General features: G+C 52.8%; 1 protein-coding gene and 1 long non-coding RNA gene across 3 annotated transcripts in view; one reads left to right on the forward strand and one right to left on the reverse strand.

Moving 5' to 3' along the window:
* CD99L2 (CD99 molecule like 2) overlaps positions 1-13,721 on the reverse strand; it is a 94,714-nt gene extending 80,993 nt beyond the window's left edge. Inside the window, exon 1 of one of the 2 annotated variants that reach the window (XM_072743570.1) lies at positions 13,413-13,721. In XM_072743570.1, the coding sequence (XP_072599671.1) occupies positions 13,413-13,479 (67 nt within the window). In that variant the 5' untranslated portion in view covers positions 13,480-13,721. The remainder of the gene's footprint in view (positions 1-13,412) is intronic. The other variant, XM_072743571.1, reaches the window with a different exon arrangement.
* Positions 13,722-14,495: 774 nt separating this feature from the next.
* Positions 14,496-16,411, forward strand: LOC140596152 (uncharacterized). Its single transcript, XR_011998169.1, has 3 exons — positions 14,496-14,757; positions 15,219-15,529; positions 16,302-16,411. It is a non-coding gene; the product is annotated as an uncharacterized lncRNA (long non-coding RNA).
* The last annotated feature ends 4,331 nt before the right edge of the window (positions 16,412-20,742 follow it).

Raw genomic sequence — 20,742 nt, forward strand, 5'->3', positions numbered from 1 at the left:
GCCACTGGCACCAGCGGAGCCCCGAGTTCCGCCCTGGTCTCTCCCGCCTGTCCCGGCCACGCCAAGGTCAGGTGCTGTTATCCTGGGCCCAATATCTCATATGCAGGTATTTACTGATGTGTCACTTGTCACAGCAAAGACCTGGAGCCCACAGCAAGTTCAATCAGAAATCAGACACTCAAAACACCTTTATTCAAGAAAATATAAGGTTATGTAGATAATTAAGATAAAAGTACACACACGAGATACCTATCAATTTGCATTTCTAGTAATGGCAGGATAGATTATTTGGACTAACCTTCCAGTTAAAAACAACCAAAATAGTTGATTTTAAGAATGTCCCCTTAAGGGGCACCTGGGTGGTTCAGTGGTTGAGCATCTGCCTCTGGCTCAGGTTGTGATCCCGGGGTCCTGGGATTGAGTCCCGCATGGGGCTCCCCACAGGAAGCCTGCTTCTCCCTCTGTCTCTGCCTCTCTGTGTGTGTGTGTCTCTCATGAATAAATAAAATCTTAAGAAAATAAATTAAAAATAATTAAAATAAATTTTTAAAAAACCATCCCCTTAAAAGCACTGAAGAACTGACAAGATGGTAAAAACCACCACATGCACTCAACTGTCTGCCCTGAAGGCACTTGCCCGTTGGGATAAATTCGCTGTTTCCACAAAAGGGTCTGAAGCCTGGCCCTGTGGCCACCCAGATCAAGCACATGTAACAGAAAATTCTCCCAACATTAAACTGGGACCCCAAAGGGCTACGCCCTTGAGATAAGGGTGACTCAGAAACAAAATTGCCCTTCCTAGGTTCAGCCTCCCGAGGACTGCAAGGAAGGCTGCGTCAGTGCTGGGGGGAAGGAGGGGGAAAGATAAGGAACTAGTTTTAGGAGAATCTCAGGTTAAGAACATCCCAAGGCGCCTGACAAAAATCAAATACAAATCTCTGTGAGAAGGCACATCTATCCTAGACTTCAAAGAATCCTCACATATATATTTTAAGGACAATAAGCAGTAAGTACACAGCTAAGAATAGCCAAGCACAAGAGGAAATAAAGCATCATGAGAACCATAGAAAAATAGAAAAATGAGCCAAGAACTGACCAGGCAGTTCATAAAAGAAGAAATCAAATTGGGCAATATACAGAAAGATGCTCAACCTCATTAGTAAACAGAGAGACGGAAATCCAACCACAACAATATTAAATTACAGACTCACTAGTAGTTAATGTAATACTGAAGTCTGACAATACCAAGCGCGGGTGACGCTGGTACAACAGAAACTTTTATACACCACTGATAGGAAGATAAACTGGTACAACCACTTTGGAAGACAATGTAGCATCACCTGTAACACTGTAATTACAAATACTATATAACCCAGAAATGCTACTAAGTATAACCTCAGAACAGCAATTTTCAGACTTTTTGGTGGACTCTATATACTAAAAAAAAAAAAAAAAAAAAAAATGAGAATCTGAAAAATCTTGTGCTTAAGGGGGTTATATCCATTGATATTTGGGATATCAGAAATTGAAGCTGAGAAACTTTAAAACACAAGACTACACAAAAACACATCCCATTAGCCATCAGAGCAATGAGAGCGCAGGTCACGTCAATTCTGGAAAATTCAACGGTACACTCATGAGAAAAGGAGGGTGCAAAAGGCAGTTCACATCTTACTGTTACTGTGAAAACAAGTGGAACTCCTATACCCCCTGAAAACGACTCCAGGGCCTTCCAAGAGTCCCCAGACCGCAGTCTGAGAACCACGTTCCCAGAGAAGCTTTCATCCATCTGCCCAAGAATGCTCATGGCAGCATTGCTTGAAGTGGTCAAAAACTGGAAATTCTCTAAATATACATCAATAAGACAATACATGACAAAAACTTACAGTATATTCAAACAGCAAAGTAACAGAGGCACGAGAAAGAAAGAACTACAGACACACACAACAGATCATTAACAATGTGGGGGGGGGGGTGCAGAGACACAAGACAAAACCCAAAAGGCGACATACAGTGTGATTCCATTTCTGTGAGGTTCAAAGGCCAAACTAAACTGTATTTTTTTAAAGATTTTATTTACTTATTCATGAGACACATGGGGGGGGGGGTGCAGAGACACAAGCAGGCTCCCTGTGGGGAGCCTGATGCAGGACTCGATCCCAGGACCCCGAGATCATGCCCTGAGCCAAAGGCAGATGCTCAAATGCTGAGCCCCCCAGGCCCCCCAAACTAAACTGTATTATTTAGGGGCACAGACACAGGTAGCAGAAGTATAAAAGAAAATGACTGCATAGGAATCAGGCTAGGGGTCACCTCTGTTGGGGAGTGGGGACTGTAGTCAAGACGGGGCACATGGAGGCCTACCAGGATCTCGTCAACATTCTGTTTCTCAGCCCGCTTGGTGAGGACAGATATTTTCACTTTATACTCACTCATTAAAGGCCCCGCTCATTTTTCTGTATCTACATTACATTTCACAGTAAAGGTAACAGCTATATGCATGGTTCAATACCAAAAACATGCAATTTGTATTGCGGCAGAGTAGATATTTTTAAATGCTATATTCCAATAGGATAACACTGCCTGCCCCTACGTTACGGGGTTTGCATTTTCTCTACACTTTTCTGTACTTTCCGAGTTGACCACATAACACATATCACTCCTGCAACCATGTGAACACCTGGTATTGTCAGACGTTATTATAATTTTTAGCCTACTGGAGGGTATGTAATTTTATCTTATTATAGTTTAATTTGCAGCTCTCTGATTACTAATGAGGTTAAACATCTTTTCATATGTTTGTTGTCCCATTTGATTTCCTCTTTTATGAATTCCCTGGTCAAGTCTTTGGCTCATTTTTCTGTTCATTTGCGCCTTGCCGGTTCTCTGAAAACTAAAACGTATTTAAAAAGACAGGGTCACCAACTAAAACTGCAACTAACGAGAATCAACACACACCGGATGGGATGAGCCATCTGTGGAAATCTGTGCCCACAGCAACTACCTAAGGAGACTGGTGACAGAGCTGATATAGCTGAGATGAGCCTAGAGTCAGCTCAAGCGGACACCAATCCACAGATTGGCTGTGATCAGATTGATTTCAACAGGTCTAAGTGGAAGCCACATGACAAGGACAGAAAACTTTAGGGGCTCATGAGAAATACTGAAAACAGAGGGTGGAATTACAAAGAATATGTCTGTCTCTACAGCAGGCAGTGGGTCTTAACCTGGGACAGTTCTGCCCCCGGGGGACATTGGGCAATGTCTGGAATCATCTTGGGTCGGCAAGATTTGGGGGTGGGGTGGGGTGTGCTACTGGCACCTAATTGGCAGAAGCCAAAGATGCTGCTAAATATTCTACGATGAGCAGCACAGCCCACTCCCAGTGAATCATCCCCCTCCAATGTCAATGGTGCCACGGTGGACTCTGCTCAACAGTCTACCCAGGACAGAAAGCGCTCAACCCTGTGACTCTTCTCCGAGTAGAAATAGTCAGAGGGGGAGAAAAGCAAATGCCCAGGCTGGCCTGCCTTAAGGAGATAATCCAAAGCCCTTGAATCTCCCATTCTGCAAGCACTTCCAAGGGAGCTGCAGGCTGGGCACTGAGCTCCCCCTCCCACCAGGAAAGCCTGTGCAAATAGGGTCAGGTCAAGCTGTCAGAACATCAGGGCGGGGAGGACCCTTGGAGCCAGCTAGTCCAGCCCCCTCAGTGCAGAAACACCCTGAGAGCCGATGACATGACAGCAGCGTTGCGTCAACGGAAGAGGCAGACGCAGAGGGGAAAGCATGAGGACATGCAAAATGGCAATTATTTCATAAAAAACCGGAAGTCGGAGAGGGACGCGTCATGACAGAGCCATAAGCAGTTAATATCTCCACGAAGGAGGCAGCATTCCATCGGGATCTCGAAACCCCAGTGCATGTGTGTGGCAGTTTTAAACCGTGGCTCAAAATTCTTTCATGTGCTCCCAACAAGAAGGGAGAGAGATGTGCTCACCTTGAATGTGGACTACCCTTAAGTGACTCATAGCCCACAGGGTGCAGCAAAAGGGACGCTGCGCGACTTCCCAGGCTAGGTCGTCAAAGGCCACGCACTGGGGACACACTCCACGGACCAAGAGCAGGTGATCAAACACACTGACACAAACGGTCATAGCAACACGATGCTCGGTGGTCAAAGGGTAGAAACAGCCCAAGCGTCCATCCGCTGATGGACACACCAGCACCTCTCGATGTAAAAAAAACCACGAGCTGTCAAGGGACCCGAAGGGCTGAAGCCGACCAGAAGTCAGGGCACAAGGGAGGCCTTCTCTGCCACCCCACGAATGAGCGGTTACCCGGCCAGGGCCCATGTGGGGCACTGGGACCCCAGCAGGTGGAGGCAGCCACCTGCCCTGGGGGGGGGGGCAAACAGCCTTCAGCAGGGGGAGAAGGGTGCTGAGGGCCTTCTAGGCAGTCAGCACTGCGGCATCAACGGAGTGCCGGTGCCACTTCTAGAACACAGGCCACGGGCACCACGAATAGTTGCTCCCAGGTCTGTAAGTTCCTTGCAGCTGCCCTCTGCGGCTTTTTCGCTGCACCCCCAGACCAGAAGAAATACCACATGGCTCTGCTTATGAAGTACTGAGTTCCAACCCATTCCAAGTGGTAGTCTGTGTGCTACCTGACACACATGATGCATTTTCCTCAGATTAAAACTATCAGTGGCATCACCCAGAGTTTGCTGCAGTGTCCCCGGCACCTGTGTACAAGCACAGGACCCATGGGTTTAGGCACGAGGTCGGGGGGGGGGGGGGGGGGGGGGGCAGAAACTAAGACTTGGGGTGGGGGGAGACATGCAGCATTTGCTGTCTGAGCTCCCACCTGCAGGAGGCCCACCCAGCTCTACAGCATCATGGGCCCCGGATGCCAGGACCGCCCCCTCCCCTTGATGCCCCAGGAGGCAAACACTCCCTGTGTCGCTTCATCACCCTTCATTGGCCTCCCTTAACGCCACCTAGATCCTGTAAATAGCCCTTTAATTAGATGCTCAATTGCTGTGTCCAAGCGTGCCATCCATTTCCTGCCCAGTCCCTGTGCCAAGGATTGTTCTAGATCCTGGAGACAAAGCAGACAAAAAGCAAGTCCCCTCCCTCATGGAGGAAAAGTCTAGTGGCAGAGACAAGATGGTAGTCAAGGGAGCAGGTAGACAGAACATCTGGGGATGACAAGTGAACAGCAAACTCAAGCCGGCAGGGGGTACAAGGGTATGGGGTCAGGGTCAGCCTAAGGTGGGGGCGTCTGGGAAGAAGTGAAAGAGAGGACATGCACTTATCTGAGGATGGACCTTCTAGCAGAGAGGAGTGTTTGGCCTACTAGAGCCAGCCCTGGGCAGGGGTGGTTGCTGAGGCCAGAGAACAAGTAGGCCCCATTCTGTTGGGACCTGTAGGCCACCAGAAGGGCCTGCACTTGATCTTCATTACAGTTCAAAGCCATAGGAGGGTTCTGGGCCGAGGGACAGGATGACTTAGGTTTCTGGATCACCTGGGTGCTGCGTGGAGACCAAAATGTAGGGCACAGGAGTGGACTCTGGAACATCACTTGGGAGGTCACTGCCAGGGCTCCAAGGGGGGATTGGTGGCCCAGCTAAGAGAGGGAACCAGGGAGGAGGAGAGAAGAGGTGGGAGTCTGAATGATTCCAAGGGTGATCACGGCAGCATAATCTGCAGACCGATCAGATATGGGGTGTGACAGAGGGCTCTGGAGGACTGGCCAAAGCCACCAGCAGGATGGGGCTGCCAGTTACTCAGGTGGGAGGGGGTAAGCGGAAGCCCAGGTGTGCACAGGGTCCTTCTGAGATGTCTGCCAGCAGGGGTAAAAGTCAAAATAATTTAACACAGCTGCACAGGGCATGAACCCCATGCTTGCCAGATTACAGGGAAGATGGGGAGGCCTGGGGTCCTGGGGGCAGGGCCAGGATCCGTGGGTGGCTGAGGCCACCTGAGCTAGAGGACTTCGAGAGCCTCATCACTAGCAGGGCACCTGCCACCGCCACAGAGACGATGGACATAAAGCACTATCAGGGCTGGGGACAGAAACAGAAGACTCACAAGTACGCAGATGGAATTTAAGTTGAAGCCACAAAACTGGTGAAAGCACTGGGGAAGTAAGTAGAGGTAAAACAAACAGGGCAGCCTGGGTGGCTCAGCGGTTTAGTGCCTGCCTTCAGCCCAGGGTGTGATCCTAGAGACCCAGGATCGAGACCCACGTCGGGTTCCCCTGCAGGAAGCCTGCTTTTCCCTGTGCCTGTGTCTCTGCCTCTCTGTGTCTCTCATGAATAAATAAAATATTAAAAAAAAAAAAAAACAAAGCCACGAAGGACTACACCAGAGGCACTCCCGCAAGGCCCTGAGGTCAGAGGGAAGGAGCCTAGGAGACAGCGCTTCCAGGGGGAGGGCGTGATCAGAGGGTGGCAGGTGTCCCTCGGGGTTAGCAACAGGAAGCCACTGCTGACCCTGACCCTGGCCAGGCGCACCTTCAGGGGAGAGGCAGGCAGCCCCCAAGCTGCGAGTCCACGTGGTATGTTGGAGGTGAGGAATAAGAGGCTGAAACATGTTTTTTGCTGGTTTCTTCTTAGGGACTCCTTTGGACTCCTGAATTTTTTGAGCTGGGGCGTGAGGAGCCAAAGGAGTGGGTGATGAAAAGTAAAAAAGGGACTGCTCCTGCCCAAGAGCCCAGGACTCTGCAGGCCGCCAAAGGGCTCCAAAGAGCAACTAAATTAGAGCTCCACGTTCGGACTCTGAGCCCCACCCCCGAATTCAGGGGCATTTTAGTCCGGGCCAAGTAGAGGCTTTTGGAAACGTGAACCCCCTAATTCCCACAGAACCCCCTCAAGGCAGGTGGCCTCTTTGCCTTCTTGGGTGTGCCTAGGGAGCCGAACTTTGCTAATAATACCTCGACAACACACCACCTGTTCGCATTAGCAATGAATTGGCTACTCCCACAATTCTGTGAGGCCAACAAAGCACAGATCAGCAGCCCCTTGGTGCGGATGAGGCAACTGTCACCAGCACATGGTGGGGTCACGCTGGAAGCAGGCTCTGGGTTAATTCCATCATCCCAGGCGAGCTGAAGCAGCAATAAAAAGAAGAATGTCGAAATGAGCCCGGGCACTATTTTGGTGGTAACGAATTCCACACCGCAACGGTGTTCCCTGCTGAGGGGACCAGCTCTGATTTGGAAAGTCATCCCAAATGAACCACCTGGCACTGCCAGCCAGATGTTGTCTAGCCTCTCCTTTAAACAGATGTTCACGGAGCAGGGGCACCACTCTCCGTGGAATTCAACCACGGTTCTCCAAGTGCTTTTGTTGGCTTTAAAGCTCCAGAACCATCCTGTGACTTCTTACAAGCAGAGCAGCCGTAGGTAGACCATGAATAAGAACGGAGCTCAAGGGATCCCTGGGTGGCGCAGCGGTTTGGCGCCTGCCTTTGGACCCGGGTGCGATCCTGGAGACCCGGGATCGAATCCCACATCGGGCTCCCGGTGCATGGAGCCTGCTTCTCCCTCTGCCTGTGTCTCTGCCTCTCTCTCTCTCTCTCTGTGACTATCATAAATAAATAAAAATTTAGAACGGAGCTCAAAACCGGCTGAGGCTGGGGTGGAGGCCCAGGGCCACCCGTTCCCGCGCTGGTATGTGTCCCCACCTGCCTCGGGAGGGAGGGCACAGGCACCCTGAGCTGAGGCCAGGGTGCCGGCAGGTGCAGCCAGAAAGGCAAGCTGGTGGCTCACACCGCATCCTCCGCCAAGTGGCAGGTGTGGCCGGGACGGATGGGAAACCTGCGTGTCCGCTGGGCAGCCCCAGACTGTACTCTGCTTCAAGCAGCCACCAGGCCTGGGGGTCGTGGGGGGATGGAAAAGGCCTCTGGGGGGTAGGCAGTGCTGGCACGGGCTCCCATTTCCTTGGGAAGTAGTTAAAAAAAAAATCAAACCCAAGCAAAAGGAATGTAGCGGTCTCCCAGGGCCCTCAGGTGCTCCTCGACGTCCGCTGCCACACCGAGAACATCGCTGCAATCCAATTTGCTGCACATTTAAACTCCTGACCTCGGAGCATATTGGCAATTGATTTAGGATAGCAAAATCGAAACACTGTAGGGAAACATCACGGACCTGGTTTTTTCCAAAGGATGAAGAGGAGGCTAGGATCTACCCCTCAGTTTTTCTATTAGTTTGCTCTTGCTGCTACAACAAATCTCGACGGATTTAAGACACTTTGGGTTTTTTTCATCTTACAGTTCTGGAGGTCAGGAGTCCAACAGAGGTCTCGCTGGGCTAAAAACAGGGTGTCAGCGGGGCTACATTCCTGCTGGAAGCTTCTCGAAACTGTGTGTGCATTCCTTGGTTGCCGGCCCTTCCATCTTTGGGTCCAATCTTGCATCACCTCGCTGACTAGCTTTGACTCCTTTATCTCCATTTTCCATATTTAAAGGATCCTTGTCTTTCAACTGGCCACGATGACCCAGGAGAATCTTATCTAAATGCAGCTGATTAGCTACCTTAATTCTCCGTCACGTGTAACCTGACAGTCGCAGGTGTCAGAGATTCGGCCACGGACATCTGTGGGAGCCTACCCAGCTTCCCACCCACCTCCGTCTGGAACACTTACCTTCATCAAAGTATTTCCCACACGTTTCAGTTGGGACACGTTTAGGATGACTTTGTGCTTTTACATGCGAACCAGCACTGACCAATCAGCGAACTTATGAGCAAGACTCAGGGAGAGCCAAGTCTGGGTGGGGAGACAGGACCCCCTGCAGCCAGGCCTCCCCAAGCGCCCCGAGAGCAGCAGAGGATGCCGTGCCAAGTGCAAAGAGGAGGAGTGGATGCACAGCAGGAAAAGCACCAACACCGAGTGGTGGAAGAACCCAGAAAGATGGGGCACCTGGAAGGTATCTTTCCTGAATTCACCAGAATCAGAACCAGGTCTTCCCCACGCCCCCCTCTGAGCAGCCAAAAGGCCTCCTCATCCTCATCTCTGCTGAAGGTAGCTTCAGGCCCTTCCTCAGTTCCTGCTTAGGCTGGCTCTTGGGTGATTTCAGGGTGCAGGGGAGAAGGGAGGAGAAGGGAGGTGGGAGAGGGGCATTAAACAAACATGTTTTAGTTACCTGGTGTCCAAAATGATGGAGGGGATGGGGACGTGACCTGTGACAGCAAGGAAGGGACCAAAAACCAATCAAAACATGTGACACTAAAAGGCAAATTATCCCCAGACCCTGTCCAATGCAATGACTGTCCAATGCACATGATGGCAACCCTGAGCCATCCAGGAAAGGGAAGTCCCCCCATGCAGGATGCGTCTTCCCAGGGGACCATTCCCAGACTTGGGGGTTGGGGGGCTATGTGGCACTGGGCCAACCCTGCACATGCCCCTGCAGCCCGTCTGGCTCACACCCAATATCCCCAGTAGGCCCACAGGGCTTCTGCCTGGATCCCAGCACCACCAGCACCTGGGGCCACTCTGCTCCCCTGGCTTCCCTACCCGACCAAGTCCCAGGGATCACAGGCTGCCTCCACTCTCATTTGTTCTGCTTGAACTACAGAGATTTTTTTTTTCAAATGGAGATACAATTCATGCACCATACAACTCACCCTTTAAAAGCGTACAATTCCATGGTTCTCAGTACATTCACAAGGTTGGGCAACTGCATCACCTCTACCTAATTCCAGAACATTTTCATGTTCTTTCCCAAGAGGAAACTGAGCCTACTAGGCAGTCACTCCCTACTACTACTAGGCATCACCTCTACCTAGTTCCAGAACATTTTCATGTTCTTTCCCAAAAGGAAACTGAGCCTACTAGGAAATAGCCTACTACTCCCCATCCCCCAATTCCCTGGCCCCACCCCCTGGCAACCACTCATCTACTTTTTGTCCTCTATGGATTTGCCAACTCTGGACATTTCATATAAATGGGATAATATGTGGGCTTTTGTGTCTGGCGTATTTCACTCACCATATAATTTTCAAGGTTTGCACAGTGTATTTTTAAAACGTGGCTTGGAATGTTTTGGGTAATGTGAATAATAATCACCAACAGAGCTCACTGAGAGCCAGGTGCTGTGCTAAGCACTTTATCCATCTGTATTCAGTCCTCATGACAACTCCATGCAGGGGATGGTGTGGTTATCCCCCTTTTACAAATGAGGAAACTGAGGCACAGAGCAGTTAAGTGACTCACCCCAGGTCACAGTAGTGCTGGGCAAGCTTGCTCCACAGCCTGCACTCTCCCTCTGTCAGCTGGGCTACTTCGCTTCAAGGGAACAGGTACTCAGCAGCAGGCAACTCGCCCACACACCCATCAATCACACTGATTCTCGGCCACTTTCCACACTTCTATGACCTGTCCCATCCCTGGAGGTATCTACCTTCGTGACCTCTGCTTTGGTTACTCAGACAAACCTGAGTTCAAGTCTGAAACCTCGCCAGGCTATTCATTTTTCATCTGGGAAAATGGGTTACCACCAAGTTACTTTTTTATTTTCAAGATTTTATTTATTTATTTCAGAGAGAGGGAGAGCGTGTGCACACGTGCAAGGCGGGGGAGGGGCAGAGGGAGAATCCCAAGCTGACTCCGTGCTGAGCCCGACGCAGGGCTCGATCTCACAACCCTGAGATCACAACCCGAGCTGAAACCAAGAGTCCGACGCTCAAGCAACTGAGCCACCCAGACGCCCCACCACTTTTCAAGGCCATACACAAATGTCCATTATGGACATAAGGAAAGGCAATGGGTCATGGTGCCAACCTTTCAGGGTGGTTATGAGGGGTAAATATGTGTGGCGTGCTGAAGGCCGGGTGCGTGGAAGGCATTCAGAAGATGGAAATTGCATTAGCATTACTGCCCACCTGCACCACTGTGACTCTCCTCCCCACGGCACAAAAGATCAGCTTCCTATTTCTGTAGGTGCCTACAGGCAACATTTGTCCTCCGAGGATTTTTCAGAGCTAGGAAAATCCACATTGGACTAAAAAGCCACCCAAAATGAGAACAGGAGTGACCTGGTAACTATCCTTTTAAACTCCTAGAAACCCGAAGTCTGTCTCAACTTGCCGGAGCCTGAAGGGATTTCACGAACGAGTCCTGCTTCGAGGTTCTATGTGCTTTCTGAGGGCTGCTGGTCTTTCTCGGCTGTGCATCTCCCCAGGACCAGGACTAAAGTGGCTCTTAGGCCCACCCAGTCCACCACTGTGGGGCTCCAGGAGAGGCAGCAGATGCCTAACTAAGCCCCTGCTTTGTGTTTGTTCATTTTGATGCAGCAAACTGTAACTGTCCGGAGACCAGCAATTCAAAGCCCATATCTGTCATCTTATTTTGCACAAAAGAGCCACAAAGCAGTTCCCCTCGTTGAAGCAAAAGCTTCTTCCAGTTCAGTTCTCTTAATTACAAGTAAAAAGATCACTAGGTAGCAGTGTTCGCTGGGTGGGATCCTGGCTCCATCTCTTCCTAGCTATGTGACCAGGGACCTGTCATTAATACCTAATCAGCGAAACTGCTGAGGCAACTAAAAACCAGATCTGTGATGTTCCTGGCACCCAGGTCTGACAGTGACGCGCTCCGGGTCCCCTCAAGATGCCTGATAGTTGTTAGGCATAAACAGGGCGAGCAAACCAAGCAAGGTTCAGAGAAATTTCCCAAGGCAGGAGCGCAGCCTCCAGGTGCTTATAAGCAAGGACTGCAGAATTAGACAAGCCTGGGGTCAAATCTCAGCTCTGCCACCTGAGGCAAGTTACCTCACACCTCTGTGCCTCCGTTTCATCTGGAAAATGATTCCGTTTCCTCCACCACCTCCTCAATCACCTCCTATGACACGTGAGGGTGAAAATCTGAGACCTGTTCATTTGTATTCCTCCCTTTGTCAATGCACATACCATGTTGAAGACCTTCCAGAAGGTAGCCTTGAAGGGAGTATCATTTCTCTCACTTCTCTGTGCTTCCACTTGCCAGATTTCCCTATCCTTAGATGGGAGCCAACCAGGTGACAGTCTTTCCCACAGATGCATTGTAACAGAATTAAAAGGTTAACCCCAGAGAAGAAACATGAACCAGAAAATTCACCAACCCTGTGACTTGCTTTATTTTTCTTCAGAGCACTGACAACATAGATTGGGATGTTTGTGCCTGTCTTCGCCCCCCATGAGGAAGTTAGCTCCATGAAGACAGAGCCTTAGCTTTGTTCACTGCTGCATCATCAGCGTCTGGAACAGAGCCTGACACCTTTGAAGAACACTGAATGGCTCCTCTTGTATCAAGTCCAGGATGGCTGCCCACATGAGAAACACTTTCTGCATCTTCTGCAAAAGTGCCTTAGACTGGCTACTGTTTGCCAGTGCTCCCTATACTGCAACATAAATCTCACCAGCACCCCCTGCACAGACAAAGTTTTTGTTTTTGTTTTTTTATTTTTGCTGAGCTCATGTCTTTCATGAGCTGAATTTGCCAGCCTTGTCAGGGAGCTCAGCACAACCCTGTGCTCAACTGCAGTGTTTTCCTCAGACCTTTTTCTGATGTGGAGATGGGATATAAATAAGTGTAAGAAGATTCTATCTGTACACATTGGAGGTCCTATTTTTAACCACGCGCTGCATTTATTCCAAGATGCCTCTCAAACTTCCGTGTGCCTGCGAATCAGCCGGGGTCCTAGTTAAGATGCAGAATGTGACTCAGTGGGTCAGGGGCGGGGCCGGAGATGCCGCATTCCTTACAAGTCCCAGGTGATGCCAAGGAGGGGCCTGGACCACACTCGCAGTAGTGAGGGTCTAGGAAACCTGCCCCCCTGATTCCACAGCGTTTCGCTCCCCCACCTCCTTGGCAAACATCGCCAATGGCTAGAAAGCTGGGGCGGGTACCAGAAGCCCCCGGGGAGCGGTGAGACCGACCGCACATCGCTGCACCCCGCCCCCACCCCGTCCCCGCAGGCAGCCTGACAAAGGCAGTGGGCACGCGCCCAGGAAGCTCCCCAGGTGCTTCTGCTGCAGGTGGCCTCAAAACACATTTTGCGAAGCCCCCGGAAGGCAAGGAGCGCGCTCCCAACGAGGCTTTCCCAACAGCGATCTCCTGGGAACAGCTGTTGTCACCGGTGGTGACAGCTAGTTCAGGATTTTAAGGGGGGGTTATCCCGGGGTCTGTAGCCCAGCACCAGGAGGGGTCCCGGCCCCCCCTCCGACCACCCCGATCGCGGCAAGGTCAGTCCCCGCGGGCCCCGGGCTCGCGCCCCCACCGCCCGCACAGCCCCGCCCACCCGCCCGCAGTCTCCGCTGCAGGCCCGCGAGGCGGGGGCCGGGCCGCTCATGCGCACCACGGGCCCGCGGGGCGCCGAGCCCCCGCCCCGCGGGCCCACAAGGCGGGGTCCCCGCGCGCCCCCCGCCCGCCTTACCTCTCTGGACCAGAGCGGCCAAGGAGAAAGCGAGGCAGATGAGGACCGCCGAGCGCCAGACCACCATGGCTGGGAGCGGGCGGAGGGCCGCGGAGGAGCGCGGTTTGCGCGAGCGCCCGAGGGGGAGGTCGGGGAGGCGCGCGCACGGAGGAGCCGGAGCCGCAGGAGGAGGACCCCGCCGCCACTGCAGGGCCCCGCCCAGAGCCGGCGCGCGCGGCCCAGCCCGGGAGCGGGGGAGGGGCGCGCCGGCGGGGCCAGGTGAGGCGGGGCGGGGCCGCGACTGTGGCGCGAGGGGCGGAGCGAGTCCGCAGCCTCGGGGGGCGGGGCCGCGGCCGAGGGGCGGGGCCGCGGCCGGGGGCGGGCCGGCGCGCGAGGGGCGGGGCCGGCGGGCGCCCGGAGGGTGGGGCGGCCTGGTTGCGGCGGGGGCGAGCGCGAGAGCGTCGCGGGGGTGCGCAGGCCCCGTCCCCCGCCCCCCCGCCCCCCCGCCCCAGTTCTCGAGGGGCGAGCCTGCGGGCCCGGAGCAGTGTGTCAGCCGAGGAGCCGGAGGCGCGGGCTGGCGGCCAGGGCGCGCGGCGATCGCCACTCGGCGCGCCACACTCCTCCCGGCCCGCGGCCGGACCCGAGGCGGCGCACACGCCAGGTGCGCTCTGCCAGCCGGGTGACCTTGGACGGGGCTCCTCCCCTTCTGGACTCGGCGTCCTCCCGGGAGAAGGCTGTTCCCCGGGAGCCCCTCCGGCCGCGGCTCCGGGACGCAGCACCCGTGCCCTTGCCCCAGCCGCTGGGGCTGAGCTTGCTTTTCACCCGGCTGGCTGCCCGCCCACTCGCCGATCCCTGCAGGAAACTAGTGGAGCCCCGTCCGGAGATGAAAGAAAAGGGCCGTTTGCGTGGCTGCCCGCTGTTGGCAAACAGCAGCACGTCTCGAGGAAATGAGCCCGAGGCCGGGGGCGTCGGGGCCGGCGAGGCGGGGGTGGGGGCGGCCTGGAGGCGCAGCGCCGCGGGCGGGGGGCGGGGGGCGGCAGACACAGGGTCAGCCCCCGGGAGGCTTTGATGAATGCGCTGAAAGCGCAAGTTCACATCTGCAGAGTCGAAAACGTGCTCAATGATCGACAGACGCGCTGCAGTCCTTTCCCATGAACCCCCGCAAACGGAGTCCATCTCCAGGGTTGGGCGAAATCAGATTCCAACACTGCCCTGAACAGCAAAATGCCCGCCGCAGCCTTTGACGTGAACGCCCTCGAGGAGGGCTCCAGCTGCAGGCAGCTTTCCAGGACAAAGACCGAGCTCCCCTGCTCGCCGGAGTGGCGGAGCGGCGGCGTCGGGCCAGCCCCTGCCATCCCTCGGCGAGGTGGGCCACGTCCTCCTTTCGGGGGCGGCTGCTCCCCCCCATTATCTGGCCAGGGCTGCCCTGAGCCCCATCGTCCTTAGAGGGCGGCTACCGCCACCTCCCCTCGGGGTGCCCCAGCTCCCATCTGCACCACCAGCACCTCCAGAGCCCCCGCCTCCCGCACCGGTGGCCCCCGCCCCCCGGAGTGAGCCGTACCAGGGGGCGGGGGTCTCCCTGACTTAGAGCCGACATCTTTCCCGTGACTTCCAGCATCCGTTGCTCTGCATCCTGGGGCTGGAAAAACAAAACCTTTAAGGGGGGTAGTGAGTGTTCCGATTCTCAGGCAGTTACTTATCCCGTGACACTAACTACCTGCAGAATTAAGGGAAATAGCTACGAGTTGCTGAACGCACTAGGTACGCGGTTCAGTCCAGGCATTTTATCCTTCTTTGTCTTTCTGACAACTTCCTGTACCACCTCAGTGATCAATGAGGGGAAAAGAGCAAAACGGAGATTTCTGGAGTTAAACCAGCTACAGTCCTACAGTGTCAAGGACGCAAGAGGACCCCTAGGAACCCCAGTGAGTGAATGGCTAAGAACATGCGCTTTGGAGCCACCCAGGGTGGAGATCCTGGCTGGACCCCAGAAGGTTGTGCTGAGGATTTATTGCTACGGGGGAAAGTGGGGGACCTGAGACACATGGCGCAGAGAGGCGTTCTTGCCAGTCTTGTAACACCTAGAGAAATCCTGGCTGCTGCGAGGTTGAACGGTTGCTGTTTACTCCAGGCTGCAGGTATGCCCCCACCTTTCCCACCAACTCAGTGATATTCTAGGCCATTCCCTTGTGCCTTGGCCTCCGTGTTCCCATCCATACCAGGAAGGCACTGTATGCTGGGGAGCCCCTGCGGAGGCATGAGGAGGTGAGGAGATGCCCAAGTCCCACCAGCAAGACACTGGCCACGGTGTAACGTGCAGCAAAACTATTCTTCCAGCTCAGGGGTACTTGTGACCCAAATCCAGCCCACCTGCCTATCTGTATGGACCACAAAGTAGGAGTAGCTTTTGTGTCTTTTGATGGCTGAAAAGATCAAAAGAAGGTTATTTTGTGACACGGGAAAATTACCCAGCATGCAAATGTCAGGGTCCATAAGTTTGTGGAAACAGCCACAGCCACCCATTTCTGTATTGTCTATGGCTGCTCCTGTGCTACGACACCAGAGTCTACTCATTGCAAAAGAGACCATGGATCCTGCAAACCCCAAAATCTCTTCCACGCATCCCTCTACAGGAAAAGTTTGCCAGGCTCCATTCTAGTAGATTGAGCTATAGCGAGGAGGAATATATTTTTTTAAGATTTTATTTATTCACGAGAGTCAAAGAAAGGCACGGGCAGAGGGAGAAGCAGGCTCCCTGCAGGGAGCCCGATGTGGAACTCCATCCCAGGACCCCAGGATCACGCCCTGAGCCCAAGGCAGACACTCAACCACTCAGCCACCCAGGCACCCCAAGGATGAATATTAATATATGATGGTGTGGGTCCTAAAGAGTGTGCTTCTCCAAAACAGGGGGTGAGCTCAGGAGATGACACAGGAATAAGAACCAACAGAAAAGGATGATGTTTACCATGTGCCAGAAGACACCCACTCAAAAAAATAAAAAGCCATTAATCAAAATACTGCAAGTGTCTGAGGTCAGTTATTCTATCAGATAACTCTCCCTATTAAAATGACTCATCTGGGATCTGGTTTGGTTAGATGACGGTGAGTCTGAGAGGGCTGATGTCACCGAGGCCCTGATCCTGCCAGGCTGGGGTCCCGCCTGAAATTTGGTGAGCCTCTCAGTCAGGTAGCTGCTACTCCATTGCATTGCGATTGAACATGGAGTTGATTTACGTACAGGATATTGAACACTTAGACACCATGATTCTGCACACCCACCACCCCGTACCATATATGCGGACATCCGCTCCCACCTACCACGGCACGTGGCTGCTGGGACCATCTCCTGGCCAAGCCAGCCTCGTCTCCAAACCAGCCCCTTGACTCCACCCTCCTACTACTCTTTACCCCTTCCCAAACTTCTTATATCCTTAAAACTGTCACCAGGTGGAAAGCCTGACAAGCTCTTCTCCTGAAAGGCTCACCCTTCCACAGCTCTCACCCAGGCACAAAAGTGTGGCGTGGACAGATGGCCACCAGGCTGGTCTGGGGGAACGAGAGAGGCCACAAGTGGGGCCGGGACAGCTGACACTAGCCTGTCATTCCACCACTTCCCAACCATCTGCGCCCCCACAACCTCATTGCACACCATATCCTTGGGAAGATGTGTTCTAACTTCCAAAAGAGCTCCTACATCATTATCACTGGTGCACAGTTCCTGTTCTTGCTCCCAAGCGCCACAAACCCCTCCTTGCAAAGGCCCCCAAGGGGGCCTCCCCCATGGGTGGCCAAAATCAACCCCACCTGGTGGAACCTGTTCACCAGGGCCACTGGAATGGCCTTGCCACCACCTCCACCCCTGGTGAAGGCACCCGTCTGGCACGTACTACTGTCCATGGCAGGAGCACCATTTCCTGGTACCAACCCCCCAAAACACACACACACACACACACACAAACACACTGATCTCTGGGGCACCAGAGTGGAGCGGGAGTTCACATAGTCGCAGGGGCAAGAACAAAGTGGTTGCCCCAACTCAAGCTCACCCTTTGGTCCCTGGGATCCAAGGCAGCTCAGCTGGGCTCAGGCTCAAACCTTCCATGGCTTCCTCTCTCCTCCCACAGCCCTGGGCTCTAATCCCTCAGAGCAGGCCGGTCTGTAGGGCCTGGCTCCAGAGCAGGTGGCAAAGGGACGCCACCCTCTGCCCTCCCACTCCCCTCAGGGCAAGCCAGCTTCCAGACAAAGAGTCCATGCATATCAATGGGGAATGCAAACAGCTAGCTGCGGGGAGGGCAGCCCCGTGGGCAGCTCCCCAGATGCCTGACAGCAGACTCAAGTCTTTACCAGTCCCAGGCGAAATAAAAAAAAATGAGGTTGCTGTGGCAAGATTCCCCCCACACTCCACCCCGTTAAGTTAGAGTACTGACCTTTACTCTGAAATCGTGGATTTCTGTGTGGTATACAAAAGTCCTTTATTTCATGAAGAGATGCTAGTGCTTTGTTTCTGGTGCTTACTTTGCAAAATAAAAAGTTGGCAACCCTGTCTGTCCCCAAATTGGGAGGAAGGAAGGAAGGAAGGGAGGAAGGGAGGAAGGAAGGAAGGAAGGAAGGAAGGAAGGAAGGAGAAAAACAGAAAAAGGAAATCTACACCCCAGTGAATGTCCAAGTCTGGGAACCACCAGCCCTACCAGCAACATTCAGCCCACCCAGGGCCCTCCGTCTGCGGAATTTCTGGAATACACCCCACATGTAAACAGGAGCCCTGAAAATGGACCCTCAAACAACGTTCCCTCACATTTTTTGTTGTTGTAGGCAAATGATCCCCCAGTCCCCTCCACCTGGCCACCGTGTTCTTATTCTCTCCTCTGTTGGATTCTCTAGGAAGGCAGAGCCCTGAATGCCACACTGACGACAAAGATTCGATCCTGAGAACAAAGGGAAGCCACGAGGGGTTTTAGGCCTGGCAGAGAGACGGAAAGCGGTCCACAGTGCAGACAGATGGGGGTGTGAGGGCGGAAGCGGGGACGGGTGTCTGAGAAACGCCCAGAAATGAGTGCCCCACGTAGGGAGTTTGAATCCTGTCGGCCAGAATCAGGGCTCACAGAGCAGCAGGTGGGATTTGAACTGCATCCAAGCACACCCGAGGAGTTCTCACGGGGGCTGGGGTGAGGCTGCAGGGTGACAAGACCAGACTTGTCACGGATCTGTTTCTTCGAGAAGACTCAGGACTGTGTTGCAGAGCCCAGCATCTGCCTCGGAGAGCAAAGCTGGGGAGAGTGGAGGTGAGCCCGGGGCCGGCGGGGTGCGGAGGCAGAGAGAAGAGTTGCTCACCCCCAGAAGGGGCCCTTTGGCCAGAGCATTTTGTAATCCGGTGCAACAAATTCCATGACATATGAATAACCCCACCTTTTTTGATTCCTGTTAGAATTCCCATTTGGGATTTGAGGTGTTTTCTTATCACACCAAGGAGCAGACAACGGTGAGGATGCTGGCAATGATGGCCACGAGGAGAACAACACAGAAGGAAAAGAAGACAGGTGCAAAATGCCAGTGGGTCACGACTTGGTTTCAAGTCTCATTATCATGAGAAGGAGTCCTCTTCTCTGGAAATCTAAATGCAGAACACCCACCCGTCTTCTGGAAGCCTGCGTGCCAAGTCAAGCAGGGCAAAACCTTATACCTGCATGTTTTCCTAATGTGAGAGACTGTTCTGCAAATTTCTATCTAGTGCTCAGTCGAGTTAATAGGAAATTTGCATAAGCACTTGGCAAAAAATAACTTATGTCTCTGTAATATTTCCAAAGCAGCATTTTCATTTTCTTTCCTGAATCCTGACCTCTGGAGGAATAGGACTTAACATTTGCCCCTCAAATGCGAAGGAGGAGGACCTTGCTTTACTTCCCCAGTGAAGTCTTCCTGAAGTACTTGGGAGACTCAAACCACAGAAACCAACGTGTGGCCTCTTCAGGTCTTTTCATGCAATCAAGGCCGCGCCGAAAAACTTAACACAACACAAATTTACAAAATAGTGCCCCACTAAAAGTCATATCACTGCGTCACAAAATAGCCCCTGGCGGTTTTCAACAAGCTTTGCTGCCCCTTTGAGCACCAGTACATCAAGCACCTCACCCCACACACATACATACACATAGCCCTGTGCACGAGTGCACACACACACGTAGGGTGCTCGTGTACATGTATTTGGATACTGTAGGAGCCCAACCCCAGCCCATCCAACATGACCATTCAACTCTATTAACTCATATGCAAACATCAAACCAGTTTGCAGAGTTTTCTCACCCAGCACGGGTAAACCGAGGCAGAGGAAAATTGGAGCAGCCTGGATCTGCCTCTAACTGGTTATATGAATTTCAACAAAAATTTATTAACACGTATCAGTTGGGTGCCTGCCAATCTTACTCCTTTTTTTTTTTTTTTTTAGATTTTATTTATTTATTCATGAGAGACACAGAGAGAGAGGCAGAGACATAGGCAGAGGGAAAAGCAGACTCCACGCAGGGAGCCCAATGCAGGACTCGATCCCTGAGCCAAAGGCAGACGCTCAACCACTGAACCACCCAGATGCCCCAATTCTACTTCCTCGAGACTTCTCAGAGCACCCCCTTCTCTCCATCCCCACACCCAACACCAGGGAGCACCTGAGGACCTCTTGTGAGAAAGCAGAGGAATAATAATATTTTGTGACGCAGTGATATGACTGTTAGTGCGGCGCTATTTTCTACAGTTGCGTAAGTTTTTCTGCATGGCCTCGATTACATGATTCTTGGAAATGGGGCGCGTGCTTCTTCTCCGCTCGCCTGTGAGCTCTTCACACTAGGGGAACAAGGATTTCCTGGAAGCGTTAGGTCGGATTGCACAGCCTTCCCCTGCTCAAGCCCCCAGTCACCTCTTCCCATTATTCCTGGGATCCGGCCTAAACTCCTGAGCTCGGCCTTCAAGACCCTGCAAGACTTGGCCCTGGATGACCTCACTATATTGTACACCTGCTCACGCTGTCCCTTCTGCGCTCTCTCTCTCTCTCTCTCTCTCTCTCTTTCTTTTGGTATAAACAATGTTTTGATTTCACTAAGTCAATCAGGGGTTTTCAAATTTTCTTATTGATGGAATTTTTTTTTGATTCCAGCATAGTTAGCATCCAGTGGTATATGAGTTTCAGGGGTACAATATAGTGATCCAACAATTCTAGGCGCTACTCAGTGGTATGTGTCCTCCTGCATCCCCATCACCCATTTCACCCCTGCCCCCCCCCGCCTCCCCTCGGGCAACCATCAGTTTGTTCTCTAGAGTCAAGAGTCTGTTACCTGGTTTGTCTCTTTTTCTCTTTGCT

This window comes from Vulpes vulpes, chromosome X (genome assembly GCF_048418805.1).
Source record: "Vulpes vulpes isolate BD-2025 chromosome X, VulVul3, whole genome shotgun sequence".
Taxonomy (NCBI): Eukaryota; Metazoa; Chordata; class Mammalia; order Carnivora; family Canidae; genus Vulpes; species Vulpes vulpes.